This window comes from Somniosus microcephalus, chromosome 23 (assembly GCF_052327205.1).
Source record: "Somniosus microcephalus isolate GS21.2 chromosome 23, FLI_Smic_1.0, whole genome shotgun sequence".
In the NCBI taxonomy this organism is placed as follows: Eukaryota; Metazoa; Chordata; class Chondrichthyes; order Squaliformes; family Somniosidae; genus Somniosus; species Somniosus microcephalus.
In genome coordinates this window covers 15,426,398-15,443,488 of record NC_141009.1, presented here as the reverse complement: position 1 = coordinate 15,443,488, position 17,091 = coordinate 15,426,398, and the positions used below count along the sequence as shown (strand labels likewise).

The following is a 17,091-nucleotide window of genomic DNA, read 5'->3' as shown; positions in this document are numbered from 1 at the left end:
AGAGACTGTGTAGAACAAGAGGGTCCAATATGAGGCTGTACAGAGGGGAGACTGGAGTAAAAGCAACCTTTTCCTCTCTGATTGTGATGCTGGAATTTACTGATCAAAAAGAACTGTTTAATCAGTAGTGAGATTCCGAATTGATCATGTGTCACTTTTAATGTCATTCTGTTTTCATCTAAAGTTGCCCCTGAAGTGGTAGAAAGTGCCCCCGTCGTCAGTGTGCTGGAGGGTCGGTCACTGACGTTACCATGCGTGGTCCTGGCTGGTAACCCCTTTCCTGAACGTTACTGGTTAAAGGACAACCAGATGGTGAGTATATTCTTAGAGACATTCCCCATCTTGAGACCTTCCTCTTTGTGCTTTCAGTGGCCTCAAAAAAGAAACAAAGCCTGAGCCATTTATTAATATTTGTTTTCCTTGATGCCTCTTTTTTTTGTCCATCCTCTTGGACGCTTCCCTTTCGTCTTTCGGATGAGACGTTAAACTGAGGCCCCGTCTGCTCTCTCAGGTGGACGTAAAAGATCCCATGGCCACTATTTTGAAGAAGAGCAGGGGAGTTCATCCCGGTGTCCTGGCCAATGTTTATCCCTCAATCAACATCACTAAAATAACAGATTATCTGGTCATTATCACATTGCTGTTTGTGGGAGCTTGCTGTGCGCAAATTGGCTGCCGCGTTTCCTACATTACAACAGTGACTACACTTCAAAAAAGTACTTAATTGGCTGTAAGGTGCTTTGGGACATCCTGAAAGGCGCTATATAAATGCAAATCTTTCTTTCCTTTCTTTTCAAAGTCTCCCTTGGGCTGAGGGAAGCTGAATGATTATATTTCTCTCCAGAAGGAAGGAGAGTCACCTTAAGATGGTTTGTGTACTTCATAGTGGCTGGAGAGAGGAGAAATTGCCAATGGCCTAGAAATAGGCTTGCTGCCTATTCAGCTGCAGTAATGGTGCATGGCATGGGAGACTCAGAGAGAGAATGAGGGAGAGAGGATGTAAAATAACTTGACTGCAAAACAAGGGCCATCAGGTATGGTGTTAAAATGGGACTTGTAATGCAATGGGACGTCACAGTTGAACCTGATTCTATTCATCCGATGTCCACACACGTACTTTCCAACACAGATCGCCTGTTAGCAATCAGGAGTGAGAACCCTGGCTTTTCCCAACCCTGGCTCCGGGTGTTGAGGCCAGTTATAGCAGCCTAGTTGATTGACCTTGCTGGGGTCAGCTAACTCCGCACAGACCAAGAATCTCACCTGGACATTTCTGGTTCGAATGACTTAGTGCCGCAGCGAACAGTGCCTTTACCCACGTGGGCAAGGGGAGAGCTCAGGGGCTAGAAATTGGGCAACGCTGGAAACCTGCTGGTGAGAAGGATAACGGCCACTGGCCGAGATGGCGCCGGCCCAGGCCCAGTACCGGCATATTTGGTACTGCCTGCTCTTTATCATCAGCGTGGTGCTGGTTTGCTAGAGCAACGCGCTCTTTGCAGCGCTAATCTCAGAAGGCCAAAGGTCGCCTTGGTCTCCCGCTCACAGTGTAGGTGAGGAAGGAGCGACCTAAACAGTTGCCGTACTTGCTCCAAAAATATTAGCTGCCGCCCGAGGTTTGTCGATTTTTGTTTTTTGTTTGTTTATGATATGAATGCAGATAAAAGAGATCTTATCGGAGATCACCATCACTCGTTGCAATGGTGTTTACCCATTGATTTACTGACCCTCAAACACTGATGGCCTCCCAGAGAGCTGCCAGAACCCCCACCCCCCCCTGCCCACCACAGATGGGCAAAAAATGAAGTTTAAAAGAAGAACCTTGGCAAAGGAGGCGTTTGAAGTTCCGGCATCCCTCCTCGTGAGTCCTGCCAGACTCCTCATGGCCGCTAACGCCGCTGAAGGTCATGTTCGCAGCAGCAAGTACCGGCGTAAATTAGCACAGGCGGCAATGCGAGCGGCCAACTCCGCAATGGACGAGCTGGCGTCAACTTGATTGACGTCACGCTGCAGCTCGTTAAAACACTCTCGCCAACAGCAGGTAAAGGCAGCCCTGATGACCTGCCTACAAAATGGCGGCCGCCGCGGTGCCCGCCACCAGCTGGCGGAAGAGCGCCGGCCATCGTCTCTTCGCCATTTTCAAGGCACTAACGGGGCGGCGCCAACCACCCGAATTCCTCAGCCTGGGTATTTGATTTTAAAGGCCAATACCAACCTGTGTTTAACTGTGGCCAGCTATTAGAATCTCCACCCGCCAGAAACTGAAACTGAAGCTGTTCCAGTGCATTTCACGGTGCTGTGGGGCGTTACACCTATAGCGACAGAGCAAATGTTCATCCCATCCCGTCTGTCAGAGCTGGGTTCAGACACAAGTTGCAGACAGTGAAAGGACAGCCTCCGAACTGACAGCCGCCCGTTCCCATAGGGAACTGTGTGTTGGCAGGTCAACAAAGACATTTTCTGTAAACCTCAGTTTTGGGAGCTCCCCCATTGGCTCAGTGAATGAACGCAATACCCACCTGAGCCACACATATCGGGAAGACCCGCGCTTTCGTGCCCAGACTAGGTTGAGTTCTTCTTAGGCAGTCCCTCAGAACCGAGGATGACTTGCTTCCACATTAAAAATGAGCTCGCAGGTGACTGATGAGTCCAATGCGGGACCTACAGTCTCTGTCACAGGTGAGGCAGACGGTGGTTGAAGGGGCGGGTGGGTGTGGGGTGCTTGGGTTGACGTGCGCTCCTTGCGCTGCTTGCGCTTGGCTTCCGCTTGCTCCCGGCGAAGAGACTTGAGGTGTTCGGCACCTTCCCAGATGCTTCTCCTCCACTTTGTGCGGTCTTGGGCCAGGGATTCCCAGGTGTCGGTGGGGATGTTACACTTTTTCAAGGAGGCTTTGAGGGTGTCCTTGAAGTGTTTCCTCTGCCCACCTGGGGCTCTCTTGTCGTGCCGGAGCTCCGAGTAGAGCACTTGTTTTGGGAGTCTCATATCGGGCATGCGGACAATGTGGCCCGTCCATCGGAGCTGATCGAGCCCAGACTACGTTGAGTTATAGTGACCTCAACTGGGGCAGCAGGAGGGACACTACAGTTATCCTCAAATGTGTGGTCAGAGGTGGGGAAAATGAGTTTGCATTCTTGTTCCTGATTATTGCGTCGTGACATCGATTGGCTGGTTCACGTGCGGAAGTCCGGTGAGGAGATTTGGCTGTGAAGCTCTCTGTGGCCAAATGGTTGGCCAATAATATCATAACATAAGAAACAGGAGCAGGAGTCGGCCATTCGGCCCCTCGGGCCCGCTCCGCCATACGGCCCCTCGAGCCCGCTCCACCATACGGCCCCTCAGGCCTGCTCCACCATACGGCCCCTCGGGCCCGCTCCGCCATACGGCCCCTCAAGCCCGCTCCACCATACGGCCCCTCGGGCCCGCTCCGCCGTACGGCCCCTCGGGCCCGCTCCGCCATTCAATAAGATCATGGCTGATCATTGACCTCATCTCCATTTTCCTGCACTATCCCCATATCCTTTGATTCCCTTAGGGTCCAAAAATCTATCGATCTCTGTCTTGAATATACTCAACGACTGAGCCTCCACAGCCCTCTGGGGTAGAGAATTCCAAAGATTCACCACCCTCTGAGTGAAGAAATGTCTCCTCATCTCAGTCCTAAATGTCCAACCCCTTATTCTGAGACTGTGACCCCTGGCTCTAGACTCCCCAGCCAGGGGAAACATCCTCCCAGCATCTACCCTGTCAAGCCCTGTAAGAATTTTGTGTGTTTCAATGAGATCACCTCTCATTCTTCTAAACTCCAGAGAATATCGGCCTAGTCTACTCAATCTCTCCTCATAGGACAATCCCCCCATCCCAGGAACCAGTCTGGTGAACCTTCATTGCACTCCCTCTATGGCAAGTATATCCTTCCTTAGGTAAGGAGACCAAAACTGTACACAATACTCCAGGTGTGGTCTCACCAGGGCCCTATATAATTGCAATCATGCAAGAGGCTCACAGATAAAGGTCGGAGGAGGTACCAAAAATGTCTGCCAGGAGGAATCAGCATTATCAGGAGAGGAAGGAAGAACAAGAAAAGGGAGAACTGGAAAACAAAACAAAAAATAGAAACCTGCCCTTCGCCACTGACTACACACAGAGTAATATGTCTCTTGCAGCATAGCAATTTCTGAGAGTTTATGCAGTATTTCCCTCCTTCCTTCCCTGCAGCTAAGTTTGGACAGACGTCTGTCAATCCGAAGTGACGGCAGTTTCCATATTGAGAGAGCAGAACCAGGAGATGCTGGGAAATACACGTGCACCATCACAAATGTAGTGGGATCTGTTAATAAGACCATCACAGTGTACGTCCACGGTGAGTCGGGTGGAGAGGGATGTGGCCATTATTTTTGCAAAGGTTTCATTCTAGTTTTATTGTGGTGCCTGTGCATACCTGCTCTCAACATTGCCAAGGATGTAGGTCCATGGGATTTTTTGATATGTTGCTTAGTTCCACCTCCTGAGTGCAAACAGGAGTCCATTCGCAGTGGTTCTCTCAGCTAGTAACTGGTGGTTGTGAAAGCATGGTTTGAGAGGCTCCTCCCCTCTCTCATTCTCTCCACATTCTCTGAGGAAGCTCTTGATTACTGACTGTCTGCTTCCAAGTCGCACATGGTTGAGATGAGGCCTCAGGAGATGGAGCGATGAGCATGAATCTACAACTCCTGGTGTCTCCTGTTCATGTTCCCGCGTCCGTACATGGCCTAGAGAACTGCACCTTTCTTGAGTTAGCGAAAGTGAGTGAGCAGAAAATAAACAAAAGGAGGTTAAGTACAATCAGAATTGTTTATCACCTTGATTGTGAGGTTCCCTATTTAACTTGGAGCAGACGACTACAAACAGTTCCCTGGGGGGCGACGGGTGCGACTTTCATTTGAACACTTCCTCTGGAGTGCAGCATCCTGCTCCCTGATGTAACTGGAGGGGCGCGAGCTTGCCCGGCCAGAGGTCATCCTTTAGCGTAGCTGGGAGTCTGCTCCCTTGACTCTGGTAGCACCGGATGAGTTCTGGTGGTTGCTGCAGCTACAGCCATTGTTACTGGCGAGTACTGCAGAGAGTGGGAGCAAAACCTGCGATCTGAAATGGACCGGGGATGGATGACCCGCAGCACTGGGGGTTGGCGCCGTGCCTGCTGACACTGTCCCGTTTCCTCTAACGCCATTAATGACCAACCTCAGCTAGGCCACCAAGGGGGGAAGCACTGAATTGCGGAGGTGGGAGGAAGGGCACTTCACCCACAAAGGCAAGAGGGGAAATTCAGACAGGGGCTGATGTCATGTAAACTCTTGGGACTCGGCACCAGAGAAGTCACTTGGGAGTCGGCCAAAAAAGAAGGGCACAGTACGAAAAGAAAATACCGCAGATGCTGGAAATCTGAAATAAAAACAGAAAATGCTGAAGATACTCAGCAGGTCAGGCAGCACCTGTGAAGAGAGAAACAGAGTTAACGTTTCAGGTCGATGACCCTTCGAAAGGTCATCGACCTGAAACGTTAACTCTATTTCTCTCTTCACAGATGCTACCTGACCTGCTGATTATCTCCAGCATTTTCTGTTTTTATTTAAGAAGGGCACAGTGATGACCCAAAAAAGAAAGTGCAGAACATTTCCTAAAATTGTAATTTATTAATAATATCAATGTGCCTGTGCCTAATTTTTTTTAAGATATGTATTTTTTCTTAATATGAATATAGTACTTCCATCAATCAAACCTGGTCACACTGTCCTTACCACTGATGAGGGGGTGGCTGTCACTCTGCTGTGTGAATCCAGCGGTGTTCCAAAACCAACCGTCGCCTGGTCCAAGGTATGACCGAACTGCGGGACAGTGTCTAAAAAAATAGTCAAATCGACAGGTTGCTTACTCTGGTTAACATGTCAACAAAGGCAATAGAAAGGAGCCTGAACCCAAGAACTGTGCTGTAGACTTTGGCATCCCATTGTAGCAAGGATGTGAAAGCAATGGAGAAGGTGCAGTGTAGCTTCACGGGGGATGGTTGCATGTGACATGAATCAGTCATTCATGAAAGAAGGACTTATGAAATAATACTGAGCGGCCTACGGGTGGCGCTGTCCAGGGAGAGTATAAATACTCGGGCACGGGCCCAGCTTGCGCAGGACATTCTTAACAGGAACTAGTGAAGGACACAACTAGACCTCCATGTTGTAAAACAGTTGATTAAAGCTTTGTTTAACGCTTAGACCAAATGCCTAGTAGATTTCTTACATCAGCTTGTACGAGAAGTTACAATTTTGAAGAGGAGCAGGGGCTTTCGTCACTCAAGCTGAGAAGGTTAACAGTGATCTGATAGAAATTTTAAAGATTATGAAAGGTTATGATGAGTAAGTAGTAAAATATTGGTCCCGATATTTACTGGGATTGAGCTGGGTGGGGGGGGGCAGCCCGGAAATCCCGGAGACGCGGAAAACCTGCCGAATTTAATGGCAGGACCTCATTATCTTTTTTAAAATTCTGTTTCCCGCCTGTCAGTTGGACAGATTGGGCTGCCGGGAGGGAAAGCCAGCACTAGAAGGCCGCAGCCTTCGAGAAAAGTATCTAAGGGGGTTAGAAAAATATTCTTTCACAGAGGGTGGTTCGAAGGTGGAATTTTCTCCCACAGAACATGGTTGAATGAGAACCTATAAATTCTTTTAAAAAGGGAATTAGCTAGTTGCTCGTGATTTGAGACTAAACTGGCAATCTCACTCGGAGAGACGGTAAAGGTATGTGGTGTGTAAAAGAGGAACGTCGGCAAACAGGCAGTCCTCCTGAGTGTAGATGATCCAATCTTCGAGGAGCTGATGGCATTTGTCGGCTCGACAGATCTGTCATTGGATTAAGGGGGCGCCTGTTACAGGAATCTTGAGCTGCAGAAGCTGTCCATGATCCGGCGAGCAGACCTGACAATTGGGCCCCCGTTGGAGTCTGACGGACCTGCACAAAGCGCCTCCCGATAACTAAATAAAAGCGGGAGAGTAGAACGTGGCAGTCCTTGTCCTGCAGCAAGAATGAGAAAACAGTAAACATAGAAACATAGAAGATAGGAGCAGGAGTAGGCCATTCGGCCCCTCCAGCCTGCTCCGCCATTTAATGAGATCATGGCTGATCATCCAAATTCAGTACCCGGTCCCTGCCTTCTCCCCAAATCCCTTGATCCCTTTAGCCTTAAGAAATATATCTAAATCCTTCTTGAATATATTTAATGAATTGGCCTCAACTGCCTTTTGTGGTAGAGAATTCCAGTAAAGTCAACGTGCTGGTGCATGGATAGCAGGGGAAGGGGCGGTCGGTAGGATTGCCTTAACTATTATTAGAAACGTCTTCTGAACGTTTGAAGGATTATCCCTTCACTGTTTTGTAATGCACTCTCCAGGGAAGAGAACTCCTGCCTCGACACGAGCCGCATCATTACATTGACGCAAACGGGAGCCTCCTGATCCCCACTCCATCGTTTGAAGATTCTGGAGTCTACACCTGCACTGCGACCAATGTAGCGGGGTTTGCCAGCAGAGAAACGCAGCTATTTGTTCACAGTAAGGAGCTTGGTGATGTTACAGTTACAATTAGTTCTATACACACCCAGACCTGTCAAACCACATAAAGTCACACTTATCCTGCAAGGGGATCATGCAGACACTTGAGGGAGAATTTTAACCCCCACACGGGGTGGGTTGGGGGACAGTCTGGGGTAGGTTAAAATTTCCCACATCTGAAACCCAACCCCAACTTTTGGTTTTAACAGAGGCGGTTTGGGGGGGGTGGGAACGGGCAACTAACCTGCTCTCGAGAGGTGGGTCAGTTATTTAATAGTGCTAATAAGGCTGTGTACCTCAAATTTTAACTGGTTTTTATATTTAATGGCCGCGAGATGGTTTTCCCAGGGCTCGGGAAACCCGGCAGCTGAAGGGAGGCGAGAACGGCCGGATCCAGAGGTAAGTGCCTTTACAGCATTGCTTGTGGGCCGGGAGGAGCGATGGTGCTTTCCCCCCCCGCACCCCCCCCCCCACCAAGAATCCCTGCTGCGATTGGCCTCCCTCCCTGCGATCGCTCCCCTGACCCGCGATCCAAAGTCCCCCTCAACCCACGATATCTTCAAACCCCCGCGATCCCCCCTTGTCTTCCCCTCCCGTCCTCCTCTCCGTTCCCAGGCTGCGGCCTTCCAGCGCAGGCCTTCCCGCCGGCCGGCCGGCCAGCCAGCCTCTCAATCTGGTTGGCTGCCGGCCAGGAAACAGAGATAAAACATTCACATGAGGGCCTGCCGTTAAATCCAGCAGGAGCTCCGCGTTACCCGCATTTCCGGGTTTCCCGGCCTCTCCAATCCGTTCCTCAACATTGACTCAACTTGAGTGCAAAATCCACAGATCAAAATGAATGGGATGAAAGGAACTGAAAATGTCAAGAGGATTTAATATGATTGCGACTCTGCTATTAAAGTCTTGATTTTAAACTTTTTCCTCTCTGCAGCCAAACCAAAGATTGACGGAGTGAACCCAGATAATTTAGATGGGCCAATCGAAATCACTGCCAGGGCTGGGACAGAGGTGACGTTACCCTGTGAGGTTCAGGGCTCCCCTCCTCCCATCATCAGGTGGAAGAAAGACTCCCGACTGGTGTCACCCATGTCAGCCAGGTAACGTAACCCCACAATCGGCAAAGCGTTCTGGCTCACATTGCAGCAAAGTACGCATCTCGGAGAGAAACTCCAGCAAGGTTGCTGGCACTGTGGTGGATAAAGAAAAACTTGCATTAATATAGCACCTTTCACGACCACCAGATGTCCCAGAGCGCTCTACAGACAACTTTTTGAAGTGTTGTAAGGTAGGAAACGTGGCAGCAAGCTCCCACAAACAGCAATGTGACAATGACCAGATAATCTGTTTTAGTGCTGTTGATTGAGGGTTAAATATTGGCCCAGGACACCGGGGAGAACTCCCCTGCTCTTCTTCAAAATAGTGGCTGTGGGATCTCTTTACATCCACCTGAGAGGGGTCTTGGTTTAACATCTCATCTGAAAAACAGCACCTCTGACAGTGCAGCACTCCCTCGGCACTGCACTGGGGGTGTCAGCCTAGATTTTGTGCTCAAGTCTCTGGAGTGGGACTTGAACCCACAACCTTCTGCCTCAGAGGCAAGGGTGCTGCCCACTGAGCCACGGCTGACACGGACACGTGTTACCTTGGCTCAGTTGGTAGCACTCTTGCATCTGAGTCAAAATGTCGGAGATTCAAGCCCCAACATAGATTTGAGCTATAATCTCGGCTGACTGTTTAATGCGGTATCGAAGGAGTGTTACATTGTTGGATGTGCGGCCGTTTTCACTTGTCTTTAAACTGAGGTCCTATCTGCCTGCTGCAGTGGACATAAAAATGTCCCATGGTACTGTTCAAAGAGTAGGGAGTTCTCCCAGTGTCTTAGCCAACATTCTCCCCTAACCATTATCATCAAAACCGATTACCTGCTGATTCATTCATTTTGCTGTTTGTGGGATCTTGCTGTGCACAAATGGCTGCTGTCCTTGCCTGCATAACAACAGTGACTGCATTTCAAATGTCATTCATTGGCGGTGAACACTTTGGAACATCCTGAGGGTATGAAAGGCACAATGCAGATGCAAGTTTTTTTTCCTTCCCTCCCTCCTTCCTTTCTTCCCCGCCCCCCCAATTTTCTCCTCCCCTCTTTTTATCGTGCTGACTCTGTGTTATTCTGTGTCTGCAGTAGCTCACTCAGTATTGAAGGATTGAATGCGTTCCACTGGTAAAGTTAAAATATACGCAGTGAATGCCGACTGATCATGTTTCACAGTATTCCATTAAAATGTGATACAGAAGTTACTTATTTAATGGATGTGTATGGGAGAACCCTGAAATCTATGATTGAGAACTTTACTTAGGGACATATGAGGTAGGTCCTGGAGCTGGAGAAGCCTGTGCTATGAAATTAGGATTATATGGAAAGCATCTGACTGTACCAGCGTGATATACTTTCTCCTTTTACTGAGTACATGCATCCACATGCGCACACACACACACACACTCACTCTCTCTCTCACACACATGCGTGCTCTCCCGCACACACACACGCTCTCTCTCACATGCACTCACTCATGCACTTGCGCATGCACACGCTCTCACACAAGCGCTTACTCTCACGCGGGCGCTCTCACGCACGCGCCCTCACACGATTTGTCGCTCGCGCTCACTCTCACGCACTTTCTCGCACGCAGTCTCTCTCACACACGCACTCGCTCTAACACACGCTCTCTCTCGCGCGCGCCCTCACACGCGATTTCTCGCACGCGCTCACTCTCACGCACGCAATTTCTCACGCACTCACTCTCACGCGCTCTCTCACGCACTTTCTTATGCCTGCACTCTCTCACACACGCGCTCTCTCTCGTGCGCGCTCTCTCACACGCACTCTCTCTCTTACATGCACATGCACACACTCTTGTGAATACTGTCTCCCACACTGATTTGTCATCTCTTATACTACATACTCACACAGTTACATAGAGGCCCCGACACTTGCGGGGAGGGAGCGGGGTCTCGTTTCAGCGGCCAGGAAAGCCGGGAATACCGGATGGAGGTCCTGCAAGAATTTAACGGCAGAACCTGATTAGAATGTTTTACTCTGTTTGTCGCCCGGCAGCTGGCCAGATTGAGAAGCTGGGTTGGGGTCGGGTTTCACTTTTTAACAAGTTAACCCCCCCGACCCTATCCTGCCCATTGTGGGGGGGGGGTTTAAAATTACCCCCGTAGTGTGGTCACATTTGTGCGTGTGACAAACATATGTTGCTAGCAACGAGCCATGTTATCATGAGGACTGTATGATGACCATGACTTGTTTTCCTGCATGCAGTTCTCTCTCCTGACTAACGGTCTCGATCAATTCCCAGCACTTCTGTGCCCATTTCCCTATTTGTCTAAGTCTGCCTTAAGAGTGTTTTTGTCAGTTCCTCATTCTGCAATCGAATTGTGCCATAAAACCAACAGTTTCAGATTTGACTCCAGAAATAGGCCTATATTCCCTAGAGCTTAGAAGAATGAGAGGTGATCTCATTGAAACATACAAAATTCTTACAGGGCTTGACAGGGTAGATGCAGGGAGGATGTTTCCCCTGGCTGGGGAGTTTAGAACCAGTCTCAGAATAAGGGGTCGGCCATTTAGGACTGAGATGAGGAGAAATTTCTTCACTCAGAGGGTGGTGAATCTCTGGAATTCTCTACCCTAGAGGGCTGTGGAGGCTCAGTCATTGAGTATATTCAAGACAGATATCAATAGATTTTTGGATACTAAGGGAATCAAGGGACATGGGGATAGAGCGGGAAGGTGGAGTTGAGGTAAAAGTTCAGCCACGATCTTATTGAATGGCGGAGCAGGCTCGAAGGGCTGAATGGCCGACTCCTGCTCCCATTTCTTATGTTCTTAAATGACACGCAAATGTTGATGCAAAGCAAGACTTTTGAATGGTGATCCTAGCCTAATCCCTGTGAGACCTCGCTCCACCTTGTTGCTCCACTTCTTCCAGCCTAACATCCCCTCCCACACCCTTTGGTAGCCTACATCTGGCCTCTTGTGCAACTACCCTTCCTTCTGTGCATCAGGGGTGGCGAACGCCTTAAGCCTCCTCAACCTCACTTTCTGGGACTACCTACCTACATCTTTCTGCCTCTCTCCACCTTTTAAAAAACCCTTCTTTTTAACCAAGTTTTCAATTACCCCATCTAATCTCTGCCCCCATGGCTCAGCATCCTATCATCTACTTTTAAATCCATTCTATGAAGTATCTTGGGACTTTTTTTTTACATTAAAGGTGCTATATAAATGCAAGTTACTGTTGTTGTTGGAATGTTTTATTCCACTCGAGCAAGATTGTAATTGATGAGTTGAGAGTTTGGATCACCTTTCAGGTGACCGTGGTTTTCTATGTGGGAGAGGCTTTAGAGGAACGTACTGAGATAGGACAGGAGCTTTCGAGTATTGACTGGACAGTAGAAATGTGGAATGTCCATCTGAGGTCAGAGATAGGGTTGCCAGCTCTCTAGGATTGACCTGGAGTTTCCAGGAATCCAAGATTAATCTCCTGGACACTATTACAAGCAACCCAGGGGAAAAATCCTAGGCATATTAACAAAAGAAAGTGTGATTTTAATATTTTCTTTCAATATTTTTCTTTAGTAGTTATAAAAATATTGGAGCTGTGGGGGGGGAGAAAAAGCTGTTTGACTGAATGGGACGGTTGGAGGTGGGGGGTCATGTGACAAAATCTCCAGGAATATGTGCAACTCGAGTTGGCAACCCTAGTCAGAGGAGACATTGGGACCAACAGTTGAAGGACGAAGGTGAAAGAGCAATCAACTGACCTGGGAGTGCTTGATAGCAAATATTACTCGGTGCCTGAAGTGAGAATGTGTTTCATTTCCCTGCGTGAACATCCCTTAGCTCAAGCTCCAAATTCACAAAGCAAAAGGAATCCTGAGTAAGATTGTGCCCTAATCTGAAGAGAACTTGAAGTTCACTTGAATTTAAAGACGAGTGTGATCTACTTAAGGTGTCGCAGGTTTGTCCTGAGGTGTATTGATTTAAGTGGCAAGTGATTACTAGGCATTTCCCTCAGAGGGAGTAGGAGGGAAGGGTTGCGACCAAAGTTCCCCCTAAGCTAGGTGATCTGGGAGACCGCTTTGTGGAACACCTCCGTTCAGTCCGTAAGGGGGACCCCGAGCTTCCGGTCGCCCGTCGCTTTAATTCTCCGCTCCATTCCCACTCTGACCTCTCTGTCCTCGGCCTCTTACACTGTTCCAATGAAACTCAACGTAAGCTCGAGGAACAGCACCTCATCTTTCAATTAGGCACTTTACAGCCTTCTGGACTCAACATTGAGTTCAACAATTTCAGACTATAACCTCTGCCCTTATATTAAAAAAAATTTTTTTTCTCTTTTTCTCTCTCACATGGCAGCTGTTGATGATTCTGCCATTGCCATTTACATCTCATCTAGAGTCATTTTTTGTTTCTTGTCCCATTACCATCTCCTTCGCCTTGCACCATCATCCCTTTCGTCATTTAATCTCTCCCGCCTTCCACCCTATCACAGACCTTCCCTTTTGTTCTTTCCTCCCCTCCCCCCTTTCCCTGCCCCTTGCACTTGCTTAAAAATCTGTTACATCTCTAACTTTTTCCAGTTCTGACGAAGGGTCATCGACCTGAAACGTTAACTCTGTTTCTCGCTCCACAGATGCTGCCTGACCTGCTGAGTGTTTCCAGCATTTTCTGTTTTTATCCCCCTAAGCTACGCGGGCATCGATCGGGAGGTCCCGCGCGGGCTGCTCACCAGCTGTTCCGCTGGAAAAGACACCGCGCATGCGCGGGCCGCGCAGCAAATTTAAAGGGACCGCGCACAAAAAAAAATTAGAGGGAACATTGGTTACAACTGGGTCTGTTCTTAGGCACCACTTCATGAACAGTGCTGTCAGAGGTGACGTTGCCTCTGAGGTATCTAAAGGGGGGGAGCAAAACAAAATTGAAAACGGAAAGGAGGAAAAATAATGAAGGTGAAATAACATCTGCTGATTTAAAATACCTTGTACAGTCCATTTTGTCATAAAAGCAAAATGACGAACACAAAGCAGTGTTTGACTGTAATTAGAAAACATGGTCTGTGGTTTTGTTACAGTGGAGAGAGGTTTCCTGTGTTGGCAGAGTCGATGCATTAATGATCTATATTGTCTACAGTAAGTTGTCAAGGCTGCATGGATCCTGAAAAATGCTCTCTGATGTATAATAGTGGAAAAAATTCTTGGTTTAGCTAAAGAGGAACAGATGTTTGGGAAGGGAATATCCAACTTGGAGCGGATATACAACTTAAGCTTTGTGCGTTGTTTTATGCGGCATTTGGGGACAATGATAATGTGATGCTTTTGTGGGCTGGATTTTTTCTTTTATGATTAACAACAATTTTTTAATTATTATTACAGTGAATTTTGTGCTCATTAAGGTGCAGGATTTTAGTGCTGGGAAATGAAGCATTGTCCTGTTTTAAGTACCCAGCATCGCCTTGAGTGAGATTGAGAAATTAGGTGACAGTTTTGTAATGTGGGTTTCATCCATTAGGAAGTGGTTGAGACTCTATTGGCTTTCCTTGTTCTTTTTTGGTACACTGCCACACACATACATAGCCTTACCTGTCTTGAGTGTAACGTTTAAACATACATTGTTCCGAGCACTGTATGTTCAAATTTAGTTTAGGATCCCCAGTGAGAATACCCTTACAGGATGCTCTAACATGCAACAAGGTGACACTAACTTCAACATGAGTATCGGAAAGTTCTACACTAACAAGTTGGAATCCTGACTTATTTTTCCATCTCCCCTCTCATTCTTTTGTAGGTCCTCAAAATTTTATCTTCCACAGCCTTCCTTAAAACAAGCTTGCTTCACTTAAATACTACTTTAGCCGTGGCTCAGTGGGCAGCACCCTCACCTCTGAGTCAGAAGGTTGTGGGTTCAAATCCCTCTCCAAAGACTTGAGCACAAAAATCTAGGCTGACGCTTCCAGTGCAGTGCTGAGGGAGTGCTGCACTGTCGGAGGTGCCGTCTTTCGGATGAGACGGTAAACCGAGGCCCCGTCTGCTCTCTCAGGTGGACGTAAAAGATCCCACGGCACTATTTCGAGGAAGAGCTGAGGAGTTATCCGCGGTGTCCTGGCCAATATTTATCCCTCAATCAACATCACTAAAACAGATTATCTGGTCATGATCACATTGCTGTTTGTGGGAGCTTGCTGTGCACAAATTAGCTGCCTTGGTGAGTTGCTGCAGTGCATTTTGTAGATGGTACACACTGCAGCCACGGTGCGCCGGTGGTGGATGGGGTGGCAATCAAGTGGGCTGCATTGTCCTGGATGGCGTCGAGCTTCTTGAGTGTTGTTGGAGCTGCACTTATCCAGGCAAGTGGAGAGTATTCCATCACACTCCTGACTTGTGCTTGTAGATGATGGAAAGGCATTGGGGAGTCGGGAGGTGAGGCACTTGCCGCAGAATACCCAGCCTCTGACCTGCTCTTGTTGCCTCAGTATTTATGTGGCTGGTCCAGTTAAGTTTCTGGTCAATGGTGACTCCCCCCCCAAGATGTTGAATGTCAAGGGGTGGTGGTTAGACTCTCGCTTGTTAGCGATTGTCTGGCACTTCTGTAGCGCAAATGCTACTTGCCACTTATCAGCCCAAGCCTGAATGTCGTCCAGGTCTTGCTGCATGTGGGCATGGATTGCTTCATTATCTGAGGAGTTGCGAATGGAACTGAGCACTGTGCAATCATCAGTGAACATCCCCACTTCTGACTTTATGATGGAGGGAAGGTCATTGATGAAGCAGCTGAAAATGGTTGGGCCTAGGACACTGCCCTGAGGAACTCCAGCAGCGATGTCCTGGGGTTGAGCTGATTGACCTCCAACAACCACAACCATCTTTGTGCTAGATATGACTCCAGCCAGTGGAGAGTTCTTCCCCTAATTCCCATTGACTTAAATTTTTCTAGGCCTCCTTGATGTCACACTCGGTCAAATGCTGCCTTGAAGTCGAGGGCAGTCACTCTCACATCACCTCTGGAATTCAGCTCCTTTGTTCATGTTTGGACCAAGGCTGTAATGAGGTCTGGAGCCGAGTGGTCCTGGCGGAAGCCAAACTGAGTATTGGTGAGCAGGTTATTGGTGAATAAGTACTGCTTGATAGCACTGTCGACGACACCTTCCATCACTTTGCTGATGATTGAGAGTAGACTGATGGGGCGGTAATTGGCAGGATTGGATTTGTCCTGCTTTTTGTGGACAGGACATACCTGGGCAGATTTCCACATTGTCGGATAGATGCCAGTGTTGTAGCTGTATTGGAATAGCTTGGCTAGAGGCGCGGCTAGTTTTGGAGCACAAGTCTTCAGCATGATAGCTGGGACCCATAGCCTTTGCTGTATCCAGTGCACTCAGCCATTTCTTGATATCACGTGGAGTGAATCAAATTGGCTGAAGCCTGGCTTCTGTGATGGTGGGGACCTCAGGAGGAGGCTGATATGGATTATCCACTCGGCACTTCTGGCTGAAGATTGTTACAAATGTTTCAGCCTTGTCTGTTGCACTCACGTGCTGGGCTCCACCATCATTGTGGATGGGGATATTCTTGGCGCCTCCTCCTCCCATTAGTTGTTCAATTGTCCACCACCATTCATGACTGGATGTGGCAGGACTGCAGAGCTTTGATCTGATCCGTTGATTGTGGGATCGCTTAGCTCTGTCTATAGCATGCATGTAGTCCTATGTTGCAGCTTCCCCAAGTTGGCACCTCAGTTTTAGGGATGCCTGATGCTGCTCTTGTACACTCCTTATTGAACCAGGGTTGCTCCCCTGGCTTGGTGGTAATGGTAAAGTGAGGGATATGCCGGGCCATGAGGTTACAGATTGTGGTGGAATACAATTCTGCTGCTGCTGATGGCCCACAGCGCCTCATGGATGCCCAGTTTTGAGCTGCTTGATCTGTTCTGAATCTATCCCATATAGCACGGTGGTAGTGCCACACAACACGATGGAGTGTGTCCTCAGTGTGAAGACGGGACTTTGTCTCCACAATGACTATGTGGTAGTCACTGCTACCAATGTTGTCATGGACAGATGCATCTGCGACAGGTAAATTGGTGAGGACGAGGTCAAGTAGGTGTTTCCCTCGTGTTGGTTCTCTCACCACCTGTCGCAGGCCCAGACTGGCAGTTATGTCCTTCAGGACTCGGCCAGCTTGGTCAGTAGTGGTGCTACCGAGCCACTCTTGGTGATGGACATTGAAGTCCCCCACCCAGAGTATATTCTGTGCCCTTGCTACTCTCAGTGCTTCTTCCAAGTGGTGTTCAACATGGAGGCGTACTGATTCATCAACTGAGGGAGGGCAGTAGGTGGTAATCAGCAGGAAGTTTCCTTGCCCATGCTTGACCTGAAGCCATGAGACTTCATGGGGTCCGGAGTCAATGTTGAGGACTCCCAGGGCCACTGCCCCTCAACTGTGTACTACTGC

The 17,091-nt window shown here is 48.5% G+C and overlaps 1 protein-coding gene across 1 annotated transcript in view; it reads left to right on the top strand.

Moving 5' to 3' along the window:
- Positions 1 to 17,091, top strand: part of LOC147101676 (hemicentin-1-like) — a 395,279-nt gene that overhangs the window by 104,201 nt on the left and 273,987 nt on the right. The window contains exons 17-21 of the mRNA XM_085965457.1: positions 185 to 312; positions 4,214 to 4,358; positions 5,736 to 5,848; positions 7,416 to 7,575; positions 8,507 to 8,672. Coding sequence (XP_085821583.1) covers positions 185 to 312; positions 4,214 to 4,358; positions 5,736 to 5,848; positions 7,416 to 7,575; positions 8,507 to 8,672 — 712 coding nt within the window. The remainder of the gene's footprint in view (positions 1 to 184; positions 313 to 4,213; positions 4,359 to 5,735; positions 5,849 to 7,415; positions 7,576 to 8,506; positions 8,673 to 17,091) is intronic.